Consider the following 21,480-nt stretch of genomic DNA (forward strand, 5'->3'; position numbering starts at 1 on the left):
ATGTCATGGCAAATGGCAAAGATTTCCTTCTTTTTATGGCTTTGTATGCATTTTCTTTATCCACTCAGACACTTAGGTGGCTTCCATGTCTCAGCTACTATAAATAGTGCTGCAGAGAGCACGAGTTAGATTTTTAACTTCGTTTTTGTTTCCTTCAGATAAATACCCAGAAGTGGAGTTGCTGCCACAGAGAGGCTGGGGGTGTGGCCATGAAGAGTGAGACTCAGTCACTGGCGACTTCTCTGTTCTTCCCCTTTCACTCTTAGAAGCTGGCAGAGTCCCTGAAGAGGGAAGACACGAGGAAACAGGTAAACATGGCTTTGTCCTCTTTTGCATTAACAATCAAGTATGGAGCAGCTCCTGGGGCTGGGAGCACGATGGGGATGCCCCTCCTTTGCTCTTGCCTGGGTGACAATAGGTTGTAGTTCCCTGCCTTTGAGCATCTTCCTTGCCAGGGCTGGTGGGTCTTTTGAGAGTAGGCTGCATCCCTGGGTGCCCGGGAGGAAGGCTGGTCTCAGGGAGGCCGGCCCTGAGGTCCTGGAGGGTTCTCAACAGGACCACAGGTCTGCACAGCGGGGCCTGGTCCTGAGCCTTCATGCCCAGCATAGACCCATCCAAGCCTCCACGGCCCACCCGGCCTCTGCGGCCTTCCAGGCCCAGGCCTGGGGCCACGGCTTGGGCTCTGGAGATGGCCTGGGGACCATCTGGGTAAGCACACAGCCCTGCTCTGAGAATCACTCCTTTCCTAGGCCTGGCCTCCTCCAGCGAGTTCCCAGCGAGGGTGTGACTGCTGGCTGCTGGCAAGGGAAGGGGAGCCACCACAGGCCAGCCCTTGCCACAGCCCTTCCTGGTGGAAACCCAAGGGGGACCCACCCAAATTCTACCCTTCAGTCCTTCAGGCCGCATACTGCTCTCCTGTCCCCGGGGTCAGGTGTAGACACGGCTGGTTAAAGGTTTGAAAAGACCTGCACTAAAGAGTCCTAATTCCCTTTTGTTTTTCCCTAAACCCATGTCCACCCAAATAAATGTGACCTTGAGGACTTTCATGTGTGTGTCCTAACAGTCTCAGCACCTCCAGGGCCGTATCAATTCTGCCTGGAAGAGTCTGGCTCTCTGTAAACCCCTCAGCCCTTATTTGCGCCCAGGCGGGACAGGCACGGCCGCTCTGCCCGGGGACGGGACCCCATTCCCACTGTCAGCAGGCAGCTTAGCCTCCGCCTTGGCCGCGCAATACCCCCCCAGCCCCCCTTGAGCCACGCAGTCGCGGGAGATAAACAGCCAGAGGGGCTGGGGGTGGGGGCGCCGGTGGTGAGAAAGGTTGGCCGGGCAGGTGGGAGAGAGGCAGGTCGCTGCCGAGACCGGAGACACACTCAGTTGGCACGTCCTGCTGGCTCCCGGGGGACAGGCGTGAAGAGCACAGCCATGCAAATTGGGACTTAAATTTAACTCTATGTAAATGTAGTTCCATGTAAAAGTCTGGTGAGGTGGCTCCCCTGCCTCACTGCGTGCACACACACACACACACACACATACATACACGTGGGCAGCGGTTGCCCACGAGCAGCCCTTGGACAACCTCTGGCCCGCAGACAGGTTTTGTTTGACTAGCACCGTGGGTTTTGGTGTATTTTTTTTTTTTTAAATGGGACATTTCACATAAAACTCTGGCTTCTTCTTTTAAATCAGTAGAGGAGTTCCCCTCGTGGCTCAACGGAAACGAATCTCAGCTACGAGTTCTCCTCGTAGCAGCCATGAGGACACAGGTTCGATCCCTGGCCTTGCTCAGGGGGTTAAGGATCCAATGTTGCCGTGAGCTGTGGTGTAGATTGCAGACGTGGCTTGGATCTGGCTTTGCTGTGGCTGTGGTGTTGCCCAGCAGCTACAGCTCCGATGTGATCCCTAGCCTGGGAACCTCCATATGCCACTGGTGTGGCCCTAAAAAGCGAATAAATAAATAAATAAGCAAATAAGAAAACAGTAGGAGACCAGGCAGTGCTGAGCCCACGTTCTCACTTGGCAGTAACTCGCTGGCAATGAGATAGTCATGACCTTTACCCAGCATGACCATTGCCCCCGCCCCAGATTTAAATCCCCACCTGGTAGATTTATGTCCCCACCCAGCCCCTGGGGCATCTGAGTGAGACTCTTGCAAAAAGTTCTCCTAAGTCCTTTCAGACCCATCTAAACGCTTCTGGCATCGCACTGAAGTATTGGTTTAGGGTTGTTTTTGTCTCCCAGTCTTCAAAATTGAGGTTTGACCATGTCTGTCCCCTATCTAAAATCCTTTGCTCGTTGTCCCCAAGGTAAGCTCTCATTACCCAGGACCTGGCATTCAAGGTATTCAGTAGTCTGGTGCCACCCAAAGCCTGTGAGCTGGGCAGCAAGTTTATACAATTTTGGATGGATGGTTGGATGGACAAATGGAAGAAAGGAAGGAGTGGTGGGAAGAGAGAGGCTAGCGCTACACGGTTCCCCTGTATCCAGAAAAGGCCCTGTGAGCTTCCAGAATTCCATACCCACCTTGTAACATGGGTCTCTCGGGATCAGGGAAAAGGGGTCGGAGCTCAGTGGGTGAGCAAGAAAAGCCGTCTGGAAGATGTAAGCGGCCAGATGGCTCAAAGACAAACTCTTCCCGGCCCAGGATCCTGCCCAGACACAGCACCATGCATCCTCTCGGGCTCTCGCTTCTGCTGCTCGGTAAGGACGGAGTCCTGGGCTGGTACCTGGGTTCTGGGGTGACTGAGGGTGCTGGAGGAGGAGTGCTCTGGGGCAGAGAAAAGCAAACGTGGGGCAGGCTGGGGACAGGCAGTGCGTGCGTGCGTGCGTGTGTGTGTGTGTGTGTGTGTGTACTCTCTTTGTGGCTCTCCTCCCCCGTGCGAGCTCTCCTCATCCCTCCCTCAGTAATGCTTTCGGTTCACTCTGGTTCCAGAATACTTGGCTTTCGCTGACTCCGCTTCCTGGACGGTCAATCATCCCAAGACCCTCTACGCCTGGAACGGAACCTGCATCTGGATTCCTTGCAGCTACAAGATCCCAGGGACTGGACACACCCTGGAAAACCTGACCGTGTACCACAATTTTGAGTATGACAAACGCACCAGGGACTACATGGGGACCGTCCTCTACAAGAACCAGAAAGCCAAGGAGTTTCCTTCTCGGCAGGAAAGGGTACAATTCCTGGGAAACGACAGAAACAACTGCACCCTCCTCATCAGCCCCGTGAACGTCAATGACACTGGTGAACTGGGGCTGAGGATGACATCGGTCGACCATAATAAATGGTTAGAGCCCATAAGCCTCAACATCTCAGGTAAGGCCTGGGGAACGGGGTCCTCGCGTCTCGGTAACAACCGAGGTGGGAAACACTCAACTCCGGGGACTGATCATAAGCCAGTTTCCAGCAGAGGCCAGATAGGGGTGCCAGCCGGCGACGGGGGCAGCACGAGACAGGGGCGGCCAGCATCCCGCTTGCCACCCAGCTCCTGCCCATTCCAGAATCTGGGTTCCAGGTCGCCTGATTTTTCCAGAGAAGAGGGAAACCTGCATTTTCAAGGGAAATGTGGGTGAATGTGAACGATTCATTCTAAGTCACGCTTGGTGTCTCCCTGACGCAGGGAGAGTGTGTAAAGCAAACACAGGTTCGGGGCCTCTGTCCTGGGGGCTGTGCTCACTCCACACAGTCTGTTTGTTCAGAGGGTGGTTCGAAGCAGCTCTGGGGTGGGGGGGTGAGAGCTGGAGCTTCAGATGCTGCCCTCTGAGGGCGGCCCGGCCCAGGGCAGAGGCTGCATGCAGACCTCTCCATGAAAGGATCGCCCTGCAGGAGTTCCCTGTGGGATGTGCCTGATATTTGGGCCTTTGAACACAGGAAGTTTTGTCATCCAAGCTAAGAAATGTGTGTTGAACTAAACGGGCAAAATCCACTGAGGAGTGTGGGGAGGGCGATCCGGAAAACATTTATAAAGCAAACATCAGGGTGTGTGAATGCAGTAGGTATAAACACAAAATGAGAAATTTCCATTGTGGCTCCATGGGTTAAGGGCTGGATGTTGTCTCTATGAAGACGCAGGTTCGATCCCTGGCCTCCCTCAGTGGCTTAAGGATACAATATTGCGGCAAGTTGCAGCGTAGGTCGCAGGTCACAGATGCAGCTCGGATCCCACGTTGCTGTGCCTGTGGTGTAGGACGGTGGCTGGGGTGTAGGCCGGCAGCTGCAGCTTTGATTCAACCCCTAGCCTGGGAATTTCTGTATGCTGCCCTAAAAAGAAAAAGAAAGGGGGGAAAATAAAAGCAATTCCTAAGGCGAATCAGCATTGTTTTAGCTGATGTTCCAGCTGAGCAGAGAAAGGCAGGTCCTGAGAGAGGCGGACTGGACTGGCCAGGGATTCCTGACGGGGTATTTGGGGCAGAGCATCTGAAGCCAGGCGTGAGAAGCTGGCACATGCTGGGCCAGGCTCCCAGGCCTCCAGCGTGGTACTTATTCTTTTGCAGAGAGGGCTCCTCCACCCCTCATTCAGCTCCCTTCAGAAATCCGAGAGCTCCAGGAAGTCACTGCCAGCTGCTTCTTGAATTTCTCCTGCTCTGGGTATAAGATCCATCTGCAGTGGTCCCTGGAGGGGCATGCCAACACCTTGACCTTCCTGAATGTGGAGTCTGTCTCCACCGAGAGCAGGCTCACGTTCAGGGCACAGTGGATTCACCATGGCAAGAATCTGACCTGCCAGCTCTGGGACCCCACACAACAGCAGGTGCTCTCGGAGGAAACTGTGGGGCTGGATGTGAAGCGTGAGTGCCCCACCCCATTCTCCTGTGGGAAGGACGAGGGTCACCTTGCCACCACCTTGACGGGCACAAAGGGTAACAGGAGCCCACAAAGAAGGAGGCAAGATGGGTCTGTAGGCACCTGCAGCTGGGAAGGGTCTAGGCAGAGCCTCAGCCCCTCCTCAACCACTCCTGTCCTAGGCGCTGGTGTTTCAGGGAACAGATTTTTTTTTTTTTTTGGTCTTTTGTCTTTTTGGGGCTGCACCTGCGGCATATGGAGGTTCCCAGGCTAGGGGTCAGATCGCAGCTACAGCTGCCCGCCTACACCACAGCCACAACGACACTGGATCCGAGCCACGTCTGTGACCTACACCACAGCTCATGGCAACGCTGGATCCTTAACCCACTGAGCAAGGCCAGGGATCAAACCCACAACCTCATGGTTCCTAGTCAGATTCATTTCCGCTGAGCCACGATGGGAACTCCCTCAGGGAACAGATTCATTTCAGCATCTGCTTTGGTCTATGAGAATAAAAGAGTTGCATCTCTCCCCAAAGCATGACATGATTTTGGGATCACCTGGGTAAGGTTTTTTGTTTTGTTTTGTTTGTTTATTTGTTTTGTGGTCCCTGGGGCAGGGGGTGGGGAGGGGGGCAGAGTGAGGAATGGTTTCCCATCATTCCCAGCCTGTGCCTCCTCATTCATTCATTCAGTAAAGGTTTACTGTGAATCCACTGGGAGCCAGGCCTGCTCACGGTGGCCAGGAATAGAGCAGTGAGCAAACTTCTTGGCCTTGGGGAGCTGGCATTGCAGCGGGGCGGTGGGGAGGGGAGACAGTAAAAACAGCACCCCGGACACATAGAGAACATAGTTGTAGGGATGCTAAAAGTATTAAAGAAAAACAAAGCAGGGAGCTCCTGTTGTGGCTCAGCAGTAACGAACCTGACCGGTATCCATGAGGATGAGGGATCGATCCCTGGCCTCGCTCAGTGGGTTAAGGATCTGGTGTTGCCCTGAGCTACAGCAAAGGTCACAGATACGGCTCAGATCCCGTGTTGCTGTGGCTGTGATGTAGGCCGGCAGCTGCAGCTCTGATTCAACCTCTAGTCTGGGAACCTCCATATGCCGCGGGTGCGGCCCTAAAAGAACAATAACCAAAAAAATAAATAAATAAAGCAGGATGAGGACAGAGGGAATGAGGGATGCAGGCCGAAGCTGAGCTGAGGCTTGAGTGAAGGGAGGAGGCATATAGTTGCTAGAAGAGCATTCTAGGGAGAGGGGAGAGCAAGAACAAGCCCTCGAGGTAGGCGTTTGGCGTGTCCGCCTCAGAGCAAGCGGCCAGAGAGCTCGGCCCAGTATCCAAGGGGCCCAGTGGTAGGAAAGGCAGGCGGAGAGGGACCAGGACACCGGCCCTCCTGGGAGGCAACAAGGGTGTGGGATTTCACTCTTCAGTGTGGAATCCACAGCACAATTCAAGCAGGAGAGTGGCAGGGTCTCAAAGACAGACAGGCCCAGAGATGCTGCCAGGGCTGCCGGTGGAGACCAGACCTTCGGGGAGCAGAGCGTGGGGGGCAGTAGAGGGTTGAATTCAGAGGCTGCGACCGGTCACCTGGCGCTTGGACCAGCCCGCCTTCGTTGATCTGAGGGACACTGAAGGATCTATGCCTGCTCTATGCAGGCCCTGTTCTATCAGAATAAAAGCTCCCCCAACTTCTCACCACTTTCCAGCCTCTGAGAATTCCCTGTCCCCTCCCCCACTGTCCCTCTTCTCCTCCAGACACGCCGAAGTTGGAGGTCCAGGTCAGTCCCAGAGAAGCCACCGTAAGAGAGGGGGAGTCCGTGACCATGACGTGCCAGGTCATCAGCAGCCACCCTGAGTACTGGCATGTATGGTGGTTTAAGGATGGGACCCTGCTGAGTCGGGAGGGGACACTCAGCCTAACTCTGCCCAGGGTGACCAGGCAGATGAGCGGGAAGTACCAGTGTCAAGCCCAAAATGCCATCGGCTCAGGAAAATCAGAAGGAGTGGACCTGCAAGTGCACTGTGAGCCTCCCGGGAGCTGGGGGGCAGGGGGGGGGGCTGCCACCCAGGCCCTCGGGAGGGAAGCCCCGGAGGCCTCTGCTCACTTCCTCCTCCCCACACCCACCCTCTGCCTCTTCTGCCAGATGCTCCAGAATCTTCCAGGGTTCAGATCTTCCCCTCACCAGCTAAGGAAGGAGATAAAGTACAGCTGACTTGTCTATCACAGGCCAACCCTCCTCCTACAAATTACACCTGGTATTACAATGGGCTAGAAATGCCTGGAAGGACAAACGAGAACTTCGAGATCCCCAAGGTCCTTATTCGGCACGCTGGCAGGTACTCCTGCTTGGCAGAAAACAGTCTTGGTCCTGGACGAGTGGGCGAGGAAGCTGAGCTGGTCGTGCAGTGTGAGTAGTCACAGAGCGGCTGGAGGGAGGGAGATGAGAGCAGGGCAGGAGGGAGCAGCTGAGGTCCGGCACTGACAGCAGGCAGAAGCCAGAGGAGCTTCTTGGGGGCAGGCGTTTTGCTGTTGTTTACTGCTGTGTCCCTAGCACCAGAGCAGGGTCTGGCTCGTGGGATAGTAGATGTTTGTTGAATGAATGAACGGTGAGATGCCAGGGTCTTGTGATGAACGTGGAGACTTGGTGTCACTAGGCAGTGCCTGAATCCTTGAAGGGGTCCTTGAATCTTCCAGGAGAGAGAGGACATTATCTCTCTGTCACCAGACCTTGTCTCACACAGTGAGTCTTGTCACAGAGGGGGGCCCAGGACAAAGAATCCATAGCTTTTTTGGGGGGGGGCACACCCACGGCATATGGAAGTTCCCAGGCTAGGGGTCGAATTGGAGCTACAGCCCCCAGCCCACACCACAGCCACAGCAACTTGGGTCCGAGCCACGTCTGTAACCTACACCACAGTTCACAGTAACGCCAGATCCTTAACCCACTGAGTGAGGCTGGGGATCAAACCTGCATCCTCACGGATACCAGTTGGGTTTGTTACCGCTGAGCCACAATGGGAACTCCCAAGAATCTATAGCTTTGATCCTTTACCCTGAAAAGTCACAGTCTGAGCCGAACACACTGACAGGGATGCCCAAATCCTGAATATCTAAACACCGGATATGTGGTAACCTCAGCAGCAACATTTACCAAGACTTCACCATATGCCATCATGTGGCTGTAAGGGCACTGCCTCACTCCACCCTTGCAGTAATTCCACCAGGTTAAGGACTCACAGGACCCCAGCGGACAGATGAATACACACGGAGGCCTGCAGCCCGTGATCCCACAGCTCCAAATGGCAGTCTGGCTCTAGAGCTGTGTTTTTCTTTTCTTTTTTTTTCAGCGATACCCATGGCATGCAGAAGTTCCTGGGCCAGGGACTGAATCCACACCACAGCTGTAACCTGAGCCACAGCAGGGACAAAGCTGGATCCTTAACCTGCTGAGCCACCTGGGAACTCCTTGCTGTTTGTTTTTGTTTCTTGTTTTTTTTCTTTTGCTTTTTTCCTTTTCAGAGCTGCACTCGCTTGCAAATGGAGGACCCCAGGCTAGGGGTCAAATCAGAGCTGTAACTGCCGGCCCACACCACAGCCACAGACATGTGGGATCCAAGCCATGTCTGTGACCTACAGCTCATGGCAACACCGGGTCCTTAACCCATTGAGTGAGGCCGGGGTTCAAACCGGCGTCCTCATGGATGCTAGTCAGATTCGTTTCCACTAAGTCACAATGGGAACTCCCCAGAGCTCTGCTCTTAATCTCTGCACCACCCTGCCTCAAACCACAACTAGGCCAAATGGCCAGGGCAGGGTTTCTGTCCTCAGATGCAAAGTACAAGCCTTCCCTCGACTAACTGAGAAACTGTGTGAATGTGGGGCAGAGGGAGAGGAAGCAGCAGCAGGAAGGAACAGGTATTAGCATGGCTACCGTTTCTTCCCCCGCCTCTCTGGTTTCCTCCCAGATCCCCCCCAGGAGGTCATCACAGTGATTCAAAACTCTGCACCGATTCAAGAAGGAGACAGCGTGTCCCTATACTGCACCTACAATTCCAGTAACCCCAGAGTTACCCATTACAGCTGGAACATCGTAGGCTTCCGGGACCACCTACAACCTGCCTGGCTGATGATTCAAAAAGTTGCCTGGAACGCAGGGCCAGTCCAATGCTCAGCCTGTAACAAGTGGTGCTCGTGGTCCCCCTCTGTCAACCTGGATGTCCACTGTGAGTGACCTGGGAAGGGGGAGCTGGGAGGTGGCCCCATTGGGGTACAGGGCTCCAAGGGCGACGCAACTGCAGCCTGGACCAGGGGCCTCCCAGAGACTTGAGGGATGAGAGTCAGGCCTGCGGGCCAAGGGGAGAGGAAGTCTTGGGGACAGGAAGAGGGAAAGGGACCCAAAAGGTCAGCCTGAGCACCTTGCTCTCCAGATGCCCCCAAAGATGTCAGAGTCCTGATCAGCCCCCCTACTGAGATTCACTCTGGATACCGGGTCCTCCTCCAATGTGACTTCTCAAGTAGCCGCCCCACGGATGTCCACTTCTTCTGGAAGAAAAATGGAATCCCTCTGAAGGAAGGCAGGGACCTGAGATTTGAGGCCATCACTCCAGAAGATGCTGGAAGTTACCACTGCTTGGTCAACAACTCCATAGGACAGACGACATCGCAGGCCTGGGAGCTGCGAGTGCTGTGTGAGTGGCTGGAGCCAGAGGCTGGGAGCGGAAACGGGGAGGCGACTGGCCACCTGGATGCTGACTATGCGTCTCCTCACAGATGCACCCAGAGGGCTGCATGTGTCCATTAGCCCCAAAGACGGAGTGGTGGAGGGCAAGACGGCAGTCCTGTCCTGTGAGGGCGACGCCAACCCTCCCATCTTCCAGTACACCTGGTTTGACTGGAATAACCAAGACATCCACCACTACCATCAGACGCTGAAACTGGATCCCGTGACGGTGCAGCACTCAGGCGCATATTGGTGCCAGGGGGTCAACCAGCTGGGCAGGAACCACTCGCCCCCCAGCACCCTCACTGTCTACTGTAAGGCCCCTTCTCTCTTATTCTCTGGCCCCGGCCACTCCTGTGGCTTCCCCCCAGCCTTCCAGACCGTCTCCCGGCTCCCTCCCTGCCCTTTTCCTCTTCCTCCCCCCTCCCTCTCCCCCTCCTCCTCTGTCCTGTGAGCTCAAAGGTGCGTCTCCTGCTGCACACACAGCTCACCCATCTCCCCTCCTTCCTGCCGCTCAGCCTGTCCTGTCCAGCAGGAGTCCCCAAAGGCTGTCCCCTCCTTCCAGACTTTCTGAGCTCCTACTGGCTCCCTCTGTCTGCCTCTGTGTCTCACCCTTGATGGACTACTTGTTTTTATCTTTTGAGATGTGTGTGTGTGTGTTTTTAAATTATTCTTTTTTTTTTTTTTTTTTTGGCTGTGCCCACGGCATGCAGAAGTTCTTGGTCTGGAGACTCGAACCTGAGCCACAGCAGTGACAATGCCAGGTCCTTTAATGGCTAGACCACCAGGGAACTCTGTTTTTTTTCTTTTTTTAAAAAAAGAAAATACAAGTACATGGTAAAACATTAAAATAGCATGAAAGGGTGAATAGTGGAAGGACGGCACTTCCCCTTTCTTACTCCCTATGAACTCTGCTCCCTCCCTCCTCCCCAGAGGCTTGTGGGCAGCTGGATCCTCTCCTCAGAGGTTTTCCCCACGTGCACAATAGGCCCATAGAGATCTATGTCCACAGATGGCCCTCTTTGTTACTTGGTGGGAGAGCACACACCTTGCCCTGAATGTCCTTTTCCTCCAGGTAATAACACCACTTGGAGACTGTGCTCTATCTGTGCATGGACAGGGTGTTTGAAGAATCTGGAAACAGCGGGAAATTCTTTTTTTGTTGTCTTTTTAGAGCCGCACTCACGGCACCTGGAGGGTCCCAGGCTAGGGGCTGAATTGGAGCTGTAACTGCCGGCCTACACCACAGTCACAGCAACACAGGATCCAAGCCCCGTCTGCGACCTACCCCACAGCTTGCAGCAACGCCGGATCCCAGACACGCTGATCGAGGCTAGGGATTGAACCCATGTCCTCATGGATACTAGTCAGATTTGTTTCCATTGTGCCATGATGGGAGCTCTGAGACCTGCCTCTTTTCCTAAGGCTGTGTGGCGGTCCTATGTGGGGGACGTCACATAGCCATGTGCCCAGTCCCTTGTCCTGGGCACACCTGCGAGGACAGCTGCAGGACAGGTCCCTACATAGACTTGCTGGGTCAGAGGACAGGAGATTTTAAGTCAAACGGTCCTTTGAAGGGATGGTCCCATTTATGAGGGTTCTGTGCTCTGTGGGTGACTGAGTCTGTCACGAAGCAGGAGCGCCTCCCGAAGAAGAGCTGCCCTTCCCTCCTGGGTGAGATTCCAGAGGGCAGGGCTGGCTTCTCCCTCTTTCTCTGCATCATGTCCCCTGGGTATAGAGAAGTCTCAAGCCCGGAAGGACAGTGGCCAGGGGAGAGGGAGGTGGAGGATGCCTCCCAGGCAAAGGCCTCAGGGCAGAGCTGTGTCATCACGTGACGCTCCTTTCTCCATCAGACAGCGCAGCGACCATCAGCAGGCGCGCAGCTATGGGAGTGGGGTTCTTCCTGGCCGTCCTCCTCCTGGCAATCTGGGGAGTCAAGCTTCGGCAAACGTGAGCGCCCCCCTCCCCCGCCACCTCCTTTGCACTCCCACTCCAGGGAGTGACTCCGTTCCTGAATCCTGTGGCCCTGACCTGGCAAGTCCACAGGGTCCTCTTCCCGGGCCCTTCACCCTCCCTGAGCAGGTCTTTGTTTCCCAGCTGGAAGAGGATTCGCAGCCAGCAGGGGTTTCAGGAAAATTCCAACGGACAGAGCTTCTTTGTGAGGAATATAAAGGTAGGACAGGGGGCAAGAGGAAATGCAGGGCAGACCTTGAAGTCAAGAAAAAAACAGGAGTTCCCTTGTGGCACACCGGGTTAAGAATCTGGCCTTGTCACAGCAGTGGCTCAGGTCGTTGCTGTAGTGTGGGTTCAATCCCTGGCTTGGGAACTTCCGAGTGCTGTGGGTGTGGCCAAAAAAGAAACCAGTAAACAAAGTGGAAAATCCACTGTAATTTTAAAATATATACATATGTTTAAAATGTTAATTTAAAAATATATAAATAATAAATATATATAATTTTTAAAAAAGAAGCAAAGTGGAGGAGTTCCTGTTGTGGCTCAGGGGGTTAAGAACCTGACTAGTATCCATGAGGATGAGGGTTTGATCCCTGGCCTTGCTCAGTGGGTTCAGGATCCGGCATTGCCAGGAGCCGTGGTGTAGGTCACACATGCGACTCGGATCAGGCGTTGCTGTTGCTGTGGCTGTGGCGTAGGCCGGCAGCTACAGCTCCAATTTGACCCCCGGCCTGGGAACTTCATATGCCACAGGTGCGAACTTAAAAGATTAAAAAAAAAAAGATAGAAACAAACTGGAGAGGGGTGATAAAGAGAACTGTGGTTGGGGGGAGTCTGGGACGTCAGAGCTGAGGGGAGAGGAGTGGTAAGAGCTGGAACCTTGCCTTTCTCCCAGGCTAGAAGGACCCCCCAGGCTGAAGGCCCCCACTCCCTGGGGTGCTACAACCCGGTGATGGAAGACACCATCAGCTATGCTACCTTGCACTTTCCTCTTAGCGAGACCAACGCACAGCGACCTCGGTACCGGGGGCACCGGGAGGCTGACACCTGCCCCCTGGGGGGCTGGGGTGGGGGGAGGCTCATGGCCCGACTGCCCTCTTTGGGCCAAGCCGGTGCCTCATCTCATTCCAGCTCCATAATGACCCCCTGGGTAATGGTCTCAGGAACTGGATCTGCTCCTTCGAGACAGGAGCGCACATGCCCAGAGTCGGTCTCTGTCACCAAGGCTGAGATGTTGCGACACATACATACATTCACTTGTCTGACACATCAGCCCCTACTCGGAGCCCTGGGCCTGATACACGGGGCTGAGAGGCTGGGGGTGCTCTTGGGGTCAAGGGGAGCTGGCAGGAGGAGAGTTCGTGCTAAAGGCTTCATTTGCTGTCGTCTGCTTTCCCTCTCAGAGGTGCGAGGAACCCAGAGGCGCGGGGACTTTCCCCCAACAGGGACGACACGGTCACTTACTCTGTGGTGCAGAGGCGTCAAGTGGTGAGAGGTCCCAGCTGCGGAAGCTGGGGGAGTGGGGGGCCTGCCGTGGCTGTGCGTCCCAGACGGGAAGGACCTGGTGTGGGCTCAGCGGGGGCAGAGGCTGGCAGGTGCAGCTGTGGGCAGAGCCAGGACAGCCGTCTCCCGGTGCGAGAGGCAGGCTCGGTCCCCCGGCGGTGGAGGCGAGGAGAGAGGTGCAGGGAAGGTGGGCATGGGAGGCTGGCGGGCAGGAGGCCACGCTTACCTTGGGGTGGCTTTCTCAGGGCGACTATGAGAACGTGACTCCGGAGGTCCAAGAAGACGAGGGGATACATTACTCGGAGCTGATCCATTTTGGGGTTGGGGAGCGGCCTGTGGCCCCTGAAGGAGTGGATTACGTGACCCTCAAGCACTGATGGGCCGAAGCGGCTGAAGTGCACGTGCCCAGGGGCTGCAGGGCAGTCCTGGAACTTTCTCAGCCCCTGCTGTTCGGCCTCGACGTTATGCGTGAACATGTGAAGTTATGGCAACTCTGGATGGTACAGAGAATTGTGTGCGTGGTCCAGAGACAGTTGTCCTTCTTAGCCCTGGTGACCGTCACCCCCCAAAGACTGTCCCTGCTGCTCTCCCACTCCCTTCCCACCCAGAAATCCGTACCTACCCTGCACTGTACAAATCCCCCTATGCACCGGTGCCCCCAGCCATCTGCCACCGGCGACCCCCTCCCAGATCTCCCCCCAGAACCCCCCCCCCCCCGCCCCAGCTGGCTAGGTCCCTGCTGAGATCAGCTGGTCCTTATTTTTATTTTTATTTCGTTCTCTCCTCATCTCTTTGACACCCTGCTCCTGCTCTGAGCACTGCACCCACTGATCTTATGCCTAATTTTTGCCTCTGGGGCCAAGCCCAGGGGAAGAGGGTCAGAAGTGAGGTAGAAAGAGGCACTTCTCAGGACTGGTTTCTCCCCTAAGAGGCATCTGTGGAGAGGATTATGCTGCTGCAGCCCCTCCGTCAGGGGCCTTGTGATCTGAGACAGATGCTGATGTGGCCAACATGGAACTGGCACGGAGCTGCCCAATAAACATGGCTCAGACTCCATGTCAAAGAGCCAGGGAACGAGTGCCAGTCTGCAGAGTCTGAGTGCGAACAGGGGGGTGGGGACGGCAGCATGGGGCTTGGGGAGCAGGGGAAAGGTGACTCTGCCACCAAAGCAGCAGATCTGAGAGTCCCTTGCCTTGTTGCCAGGAACGCTGCCTGGCTGCCCCGGGCAGACAAGGCTGCGTCTCGACACTGAACCAGAACCCTCTTCTACTGGGAAGAACTCCCCGGCTTCCCTGAGCATCAGTTTCTTCAGCTGTGAAAATGGAGATGCAGGAGTTTCGAGATAGGATGGGGAGGTGTAATAGGTCCCGCTGTAAGAAGGCTAACACAATGGCAGAAAGTCCCTAAAACCAAATGCCTGGCTGATTTGCATCTCTTGAAGACTTGTGAAAAGGGGAAGCCAATTCATTGCTCACAGCTCTTCTCAAAAGTGACCCCGCTGAACTCTTGCACAACCCACAGCTGCCTGACTTCCCAAAGGCCAGCTGCCCTGAGAAACCCCTCGGCTTTTCTGTTTTCCCCATCACCCCCGCTGCTTGCCGGGGAGGCCCTTCCAGAGGCGTCCCCTGCACCTCTCGGCTGCTTCTCTCTTCACCCATTCTCCTGCCTCTGCCGAGGGCCCGAGGCCCGTGCTCCTTTTGGGGCAGGAGCATGTGGTTCATCGATCGGCCAAACGACTGTAAAATTCCCGGCCTGTGGCATGCGCTCGGAAGGTGACTCCTTCATTTCCTGCCCTCCTACCCAGCACCAAATGCTCCCCAAGACGCGCGGGTCGTCCCCCTGATGCCGAAGGGACGGGTCGCTGATTTCCCCATCCACCCACTTCATCCCTGGTTTGATGACTTGTGAACACCATTCACTTTTCTGGAGAAAAGAGAGGCTTTGAGAGCAGCTGAAATGAGTAGAGAAGGGTTTGGGGGCCGGTAGCATTCAACCCATTCAGCCATTTATCCAGCAAATCTCTCCTGAACACCTGCTACTGCATCCAGCACAGGGCTAGTTGGGGTTCAAAAAAAATACGACATGAAAGAAACAACAAAAAAAAGACCTGAAGTTCTCGTTGTGGCTGAGCCTGACTAGAATCCAGGAGGACGGGGGTTCAATCCCTAGCCCCGCTCAGGCACCTACCATCTGTGGTGTAGGCTGTGGATGAGTCTCGGATCTGGCATTGCTGTGGCTGTGGTGTAGGCTGGCAGCTGCAGCTCCGACTGGACGCCTAGCCTGGGGACTTCCATGTGGCCCGAAAAAGAAAATAAAAAGGAACAAAAGAATACAACATGGTCCTCATTTTGGGGACCTCTAGCATAGGGTGCCCCAAGGGTTTCAGGGGCTGAAGGCAGCCACTTGTCTGATGAGGCTCAGCACAGGCTCCCTGGCAACGAATGGCCGACTTCCCATCCTGTCCCAGAGCTGGGCTGATGATGTAAGCCTACTTCATGACAAACTGCCCAAGACATGTGACTCTCAACAGGCCTGGCGGAGGCCAGGGACTCTGGAATGCTGGCAGCCTCCACCCAGCCCCAGATCTCACCAGCCTCCCAGAGCCCAGACAATTGACCATGCATCCTCCTCACGGAGTCCCTACCATGTAGGCAACAAGATAAAGCAGACAAATCTTTGCCCTCATTGACCAACATTCTGGTAGAGGAGCTAGCAAATCTGATGTCTAAGAGTCCTGGGTGCTAAGAATAAATACAGTGCAAGATGAAAACAGAGAAGCTGGAGTTCCCTGCTGGCACAGTGGGTTAAGGATCCGGTGTTGTCACTGCAGCAGCCCAGGGCCCTGCTGTGGCCTGGTTTCCATCCCTGGCTCAGGAACTTCCACAGGCCGAGGGCTCAGGAGAAGGAAGGAAGGAAGGAAGGAAAGGAAGGAAGGAAGGAAGGAAGGAAGGAAGGAAGGAAGGAAGGAAGGAAGGAAGGAAGGAAGGAAGGAAAGAGTTCCTGTCATGGCTCAGTGATTAACAAATCCGACTAGGAACCATGAGTTTGAGGGTTCGCTCCCTGGCCTCGCTCAGTGGGTTAAGGATCTGGCATTGCCGTGAGCTGTGGGGTAGGTCACAGACGCGGCTCGGATCCCGCGTTGCTGTGGCTCTGGCATTGGCAGGCAGCTACAGCTCTGATTCGACTCCTCGCCTGGGAACATCCGTATGCCGAGGGTGTGGCCCTAAAAAGACAAAAAAAAAAAAAAAAAAAAGAAAGAAAGAAAAGAAGGAAGGAAGGAAGGAGGAAACCATATGGGGGCTAGAGCAGGGGAGGGGCCCACTTGGAGTCAGGGATCAAGGAAGGCCCTCCAAGGAGGTGACACCAGGCCAACACCGGGATGGCCAGGTGGGAGGGCCGAAGCAGAGAGCAGCTTGGAGACCCTCTGTCACCCTTTGCACCCAGATTCGTTCTTCCCCAAACGCACATCACAAGAGGTCAAGGGCGTTCCCCTGGACTTTTCCCCGGTTCTGTCAGCTCCTCAGGGTTCCCCAAGGACAAAATACTAAACAAGAGGGGGCAAGTCGGGTTTACCGGGGGAGGGAGGGCTTGCATTGGAGGCGACCAGGAACGGATTTAGGTACCGAGGCATGGAAGGAAACGAGGCGATGTCTTTGGAGGGAGCTGCGGATGGGCTGGGAATCCCGAAGCCTGGTGGGGAGCACTTCCAGGAAACCACTCCCAGAAGCTTCTGCTGGGTGACTTTGAGTTTGGGGAGGACATAGCCCCTGTGACTGCCACCCACAGTAGGAGAGAAAACTGAGGTCAAGAGAGGCTCCAGGGTCAGTATGAGGCAGGAGAGAGACAGACAGACAGCAAGGTAAACAGCCGAACTCTCAGGGGCTGAGAGGAGAGCTGAGCAGCCGGCTGGAGGCACATGTCCCTGAGCGTCCCCCCAGGTGCCCTGGGAGGAGTCCCCTTTGACATCGGTACAGCCCAGAGAGAGGCGGAGTGGGGACCACAGCCCAGACCTTCAGTGCCACCGAAGGAGGCCCAGCTTGTTCCTTGTTTCTCTGCCTCTGGCTCCTGCCAACGCTGGGAGGCCAGAGGGGGAAGGAGAGGAGGGGCGGTGCCCGAGGCCAGGGGTTGCTGGGGCGATCGGAAGCTCTGACCGAGAATGAAGGCCTCATCATCCCACACATTAAATACTGAGGGGAGATGGTCTGGGTGACGAGAGGGACTTCTGATATCTGGGAGTGAGCCTGGGCCTGTCCACGAGCTCGGCCAGGGGGAGAGAAGATGCAGCCCCCGGCACAGGCCTGAGCAGGCTGTTGGGGTGGGGGATGGAAGAAAGCTGGGTTGTTTGTACCCCCACTGACCCCGCTCTTCGAAGCGGCTGGCTGTATCCTCCTCACCCCAACAGGAAAAGGCCCGCATTTCGAACCTCTCCCCTTCCTGTGCTCGCATCATCATCGTGGCCCCTCACCTCCTGAGATGCCCCATTAGCTGCTCATCCAGGCTGCGAGTGCCTCCGGCTAATGGCCCCGCCACCCCGCCTTCTCTCCCTTCCGGCTCACTGCCCATCGCGGCCACCCTCCCTCGGGGACTCCTGAGCCTCAGAGACATCCGGCAGCACCCAGAGGTGAGTCCCTCTTTCTGTGGCTTCTCTCCCCACAACGGTTATTCCCCACGCCCCCAGAGCCCCCGCTTGGGGGAACCCCTGAGGTTGCAAAAGCCACTCCCTGGGACACTCGATGGGACCTGGCTCATCCCTGGCCTCTCCCGGGTGACCCTCTTCTCCTTGCCCTTTGCCACAGCCTCCACCTCACCCAGCCCCGGCTTCTCCCCTCGGCTAGAGCTGCCCCCAGCCCGCGCTGCCCGCTGCGGGGAGCTGCTCCTTCCTTGCCTGGGGAACTGGGGAAAGGATGCAAACACAGGGGTCCGGCCTACGTCCTAAGAAAAACACAGACTGTCGGGCTCACCTCTGTTCTGAATTCTCTCTATGCCTTGTCTTCCCAGAGGCTCGGAAATCACGAGGGCTTCCTCTTCTGGGACCTGCATGCTCCTGTTCCATCTCCTGCTGTTACACGGCCATCGTGTGCTTTCCATTTAAGGGGCCACGTGGGGGAAAGAAAGCAGGGGACTCAGGGCCAGCGGTCCTGTCCTGGCGTCTAATCCAGTCTCCTCCACCCTCTGGGGGCGTCCTTCTCCTCCACTATCCCATTAGATGGCTTCTCGGGGCCCCGAGTGGTGCTGAAACCAGTCTGTGGCTCCCAGAGCTCACTTCCCCGCCTCAGGGATCTGAGGGCAGGGAGCAGGGGGGGCAGGGGCGGCCCCATGGACCTGCCCCCGCAGCTCTCCTTCGCCCTCTACGTGGCCGCCTTCGCGCTGGGCTTCCCCCTCAACGGCCTGGCCATCGCAGGCGCCGTGTCCCAGGCCCGGCTGCGCCTCACCCCCAGCCTCGTCTACGCCCTCCACCTGGGCTGCTCTGACCTCCTGCTGGCCACCTCTCTGCCGCTAAAGGCGGCGGAGGTCCTGGCGGGGGGAGCCTGGCCCCTGCCGGCCGGGCTCTGTCCCATCTTGGCTCTGGCCCACTTTGCCCCCCTCTACACAGGTGGGAGCTTCCTGGCTGCCCTGAGTGTCGGCCGCTACCTAGGAGCCGCCTTCCCCTTGGGCTACCAGGCTGCCCGGAGGCCACGCTATTCCTGGGGGGTGTGTGTGGCCATATGGGCCCTTGTCCTCTGTCACCTGGGGCTGGTTTTTGGGTTGGAGGCTCCTGGAGGCTGGCTGGACAATACTACCAGCTCCCTGGGCATCAACACGCCAGTCAATGGCTCTCCAGTCTGCCTGGAGGCCTGGGACCCGGCCTCTGTGGGTCCCGCTCGCCTAAGCCTCTCTCTCCTGTTCTTCTTTCTGCCTCTGATCATCACGGCCTTCTGCTACGTGGGCTGCCTCCGAGCACTGGCCCGCTCAGGCTTGAGCCACAGACGGAAGCTAAGGGCGGCCTGGGTGGCTGGTGGGGCTCTGCTCACGCTGCTGCTCTGCCTAGGACCCTACAATGCCTCCAATGTGGCTGGCTTCCTGAACCCCAACCTGGGAGGCTACTGGCGGAAACTGGGGCTCATCACAGGTGCTTGGAGCGTGGTGCTCAACCCACTGGTGACCGGCTACCTGGGAGGGGGCACTGGCCGGGGGACAACATGTGTGGCCAGAACAAAAGGGGGCCCATCCCAGAAGTAGGAGTCACTGCAGGGGGCAAGCGGCAGGGAGCAGGAGAGCCTGGCTGCTTCTTCAGGCTCCTGGCAGAAGCTGCTCCAAAGGAACTGTGGGCTGGCCTTGCCTGGGGGCATCCATGGAGCCACTTTGGGAAAGAACTGAGCCTGGCAGAAGACGGCATCCCAGAAGGGGAGAAGAATGGAGGCCTGGAGCTGGGTCACAGGGGAAGGTAAGCTGCCGCATTTCATCAAATCATCAGCCTGATTTCCACCTCCACCTGTCTCTCTTCTGAGTCCTGGCAGGCCTGACCGCCAGTGCGCCACATAGGGAAGGAGGGAGACAGTTTTCTTCTAAGCTCAAGGAACTGCCACTTTGACAGGGCACACTGGGAGATGTTACTCCAAAATCATTCCCTAGGAAAGAGCATTTACATTTCTGAATAAGGGGCAGGAGGCCAGCGAATGAGAGTTATACCACTTTACCCCACAAAGGGGCAGCAGCGGAACTGTGAACAGGAACTGTGAATTGGTAGGAGAGGATGCTGGGGGTGGGATGCTGGGGGCGGGGGGTGTCCCCGCAGTTGGGGGGAATACTAGCAACACCAAAAACAGTCGTAAACAAATATACGTGACTGTCACCATGCCTTCAAGTGCTTTACAAGTGGTGTCTCATTTCATCTTCCCACATCCTTCTGATTTAGCCATGTGACTGCTGTACAGATGAGTGGGCTGCTCACTGCACAGGGGTGTCAGGCAGAGGGGCACACACAGATTCAATTCTAGCTTGTGCTTTGCCCACCAAGGCCTGTGCCTGGCATGGAGCTGCTTCAATCCAGGGAAAAGAGCACCTTGTTCTAATCTGAAAAAGACACCACCCCACTCCTCAAGCAGTGCACCTTGGTGCAGGGCTGTGCTCACCTGCAGGGGGTGCCTTTCCCTAACCTGCACTAAGGCACCACATGCCTTACTTAGCTGCAGTGCTGGAACCAGGTATTCTTACCATCTTCATCCTGTGGCGTTAAGAAATTTGCCCGAGGCCCTACAGCAAGGAAGGGGTGGGTGTAGGAGGTCATCGGTCAAAGAAGACTCCCAAGGATTGTGGAACACTTGGGAAACGCGGGGTATTGGGGTTAATGCCTGTCCTTGTGGTGCCTTTTGCGAAAGTAGATGAACCTTCACCTTGAACCTGTGAGAGGGTGGGCAGAGAGTGGCCAGGGCCTGGGCATCTGCTCTGAGGGGAGGTGTAGGAAGCAGACTTGTTCCTCTAATGATGACAGATAATGAGGTGAGTACTAAGAAAAAAAAAAAAAAAGCGGTGGCTACGTGCTTGGCGTGCACAGGTTGGTTTATGCAAGTTATCTCTTTTCATAGGAAAGTGACCCCAAGGGCAAGAATTTTTGTCGTATCTGTGGATCTATCCCCAGCAACCAGAAGAGAGCTGAGCACACAGTAGGCTTATAATAAATATTTGTTGAGTGAATGAATGCCCATAACAGCCCTCCAAAGGAAGTTTTATTACCCTGTTTATAAACATGGGATCAGGCCAGAGAAGTTAAGTTACTTGCCCAAGGCTCCCCCGAAGCCAGAAACAAGTTTGTTCTCTGCTCAGTGCTGACACCAGAGAATTTTTGTCAAAGCCTGGACTCCAGCCCAGGTGGCCCCACTGCCGCTCCCATAGCACTGTAACCATTCTCCCTCCCACTTGTGGGTTCGGGGGCCACCTCTTCCAGTTACTTGTGCCTCCTCCGCTTAGGGAAGATTTCAGTTCCTCCCTGGGGCCGCCAGTGCTCAGCATGGTCTGCCTCTAGCATCCTCTGGCGACCCTTGCCCTTTGGGCCCCAAACCTTCCACCAGCACCCCCAGCAGGTCAAGCCTGTGCACCCCCACGCCCTCTGCACTGTTTCCTCCAGGAGTTCTCTGCCTCTGTATTATTTATTATCCTCCTACCACTCAACCACCCCCCCCCCCAAATGTCAGCACCAGGACAGTGAAAACTTTTTTTTTTTTTTTTTAACGGCCGCATCTGTGGCATATGGAAGTTTCCAGGCGAGGGGTTGTATTGGAGCTGCAGGCCTAGGCCACAGCCACAGCCACAGCAACACCAGATCCAAGCCTCGTCTGTAACCTACACCACAGCTGAAGGCAATGCTGGATCCTCGATCCACGAGCAAGGCCAGGGATTGAACCTGCCTCCACATGAATACCAATAAGCCACATGGGAACTCCAACAGTGAAAACTTTGTGTTCACTGCTGTACTTATAATAACTTGTTTGAGATAAGATGCACATACAAAATTCACCCATTTTAAGTGTACATTTCTGTGATTTT

At 55.8% G+C, this 21,480-nt stretch overlaps 2 protein-coding genes across 7 annotated transcripts; both read left to right on the forward strand.

The window, feature by feature from the left end:
* The first annotated feature begins 233 nt into the window (after window positions 1–233).
* Window positions 234–14,035, forward strand: CD22 (CD22 molecule). 4 transcript variants are annotated; one of them, XM_047791672.1, is made up of 14 exons: window positions 234–308; window positions 2,642–2,697; window positions 2,930–3,310; window positions 4,489–4,782; window positions 6,536–6,802; window positions 6,925–7,188; window positions 8,747–9,004; window positions 9,209–9,469; window positions 9,552–9,815; window positions 11,355–11,451; window positions 11,599–11,674; window positions 12,350–12,474; window positions 12,858–12,942; window positions 13,203–14,035. In XM_047791672.1, exons 2-14 carry the CDS (start codon window positions 2,664–2,666, stop codon window positions 13,332–13,334), a joined length of 2,538 nt encoding a protein of 845 aa, XP_047647628.1. In that variant the 5' UTR covers window positions 234–308; window positions 2,642–2,663; the 3' UTR covers window positions 13,335–14,035. The 4 variants fall into 4 exon arrangements, with proteins under 4 accessions (XP_047647628.1, XP_047647627.1, XP_047647629.1 ...); XM_047791671.1 differs by having other exon boundaries at window positions 236–308; window positions 2,548–2,697; XM_047791673.1 differs by lacking the exon at window positions 4,489–4,782 and having other exon boundaries at window positions 236–308; window positions 2,548–2,697.
* Window positions 14,036–16,221: 2,186 nt separating this feature from the next.
* FFAR1 (free fatty acid receptor 1) lies at window positions 16,222–21,057 on the forward strand. Of its 3 annotated transcripts, XR_007136576.1 has the most exons (3): window positions 16,222–17,578; window positions 17,956–19,381; window positions 20,523–21,057. XR_007136576.1 is itself a non-coding variant. In XM_047793146.1 (2 exons), exon 2 carries the CDS (start codon window positions 18,274–18,276, stop codon window positions 19,174–19,176), a length of 903 nt encoding a protein of 300 aa, XP_047649102.1. In that variant the 5' UTR covers window positions 16,222–17,578; window positions 17,956–18,273; the 3' UTR covers window positions 19,177–19,629. The 3 variants fall into 3 exon arrangements, 1 of the variants encoding a protein (XP_047649102.1); XM_047793146.1 differs by lacking the exon at window positions 20,523–21,057 and having other exon boundaries at window positions 17,956–19,629; XR_007136577.1 differs by lacking the exon at window positions 16,222–17,578 and having other exon boundaries at window positions 17,936–19,381.
* The last annotated feature ends 423 nt before the right edge of the window (window positions 21,058–21,480 follow it).

Source organism: Phacochoerus africanus, chromosome 8, assembly GCF_016906955.1.
Source record: "Phacochoerus africanus isolate WHEZ1 chromosome 8, ROS_Pafr_v1, whole genome shotgun sequence".
NCBI lineage: Eukaryota > Metazoa > Chordata > Mammalia > Artiodactyla > Suidae > Phacochoerus > Phacochoerus africanus.

Coding starts and splice junctions, on each gene's coding strand:
- CD22 (XM_047791672.1), top strand. CDS start 2,664: ATGCATCCTCTCGGGCTCTCGCTTCTGCTGCTCG. Junction 3,311..4,488: donor CATAAGCCTCAACATCTCAG/GTAAGGCCTGGG, acceptor ATTCTTTTGCAG/AGAGGGCTCCTCCACCCCTC. Junction 9,005..9,208: donor TGTCAACCTGGATGTCCACT/GTGAGTGACCTG, acceptor CTTGCTCTCCAG/ATGCCCCCAAAGATGTCAGA.
- FFAR1 (XM_047793146.1), top strand. CDS start 18,274: ATGGACCTGCCCCCGCAGCTCTCCTTCGCCCTCTACGTGGCCGCCTTC.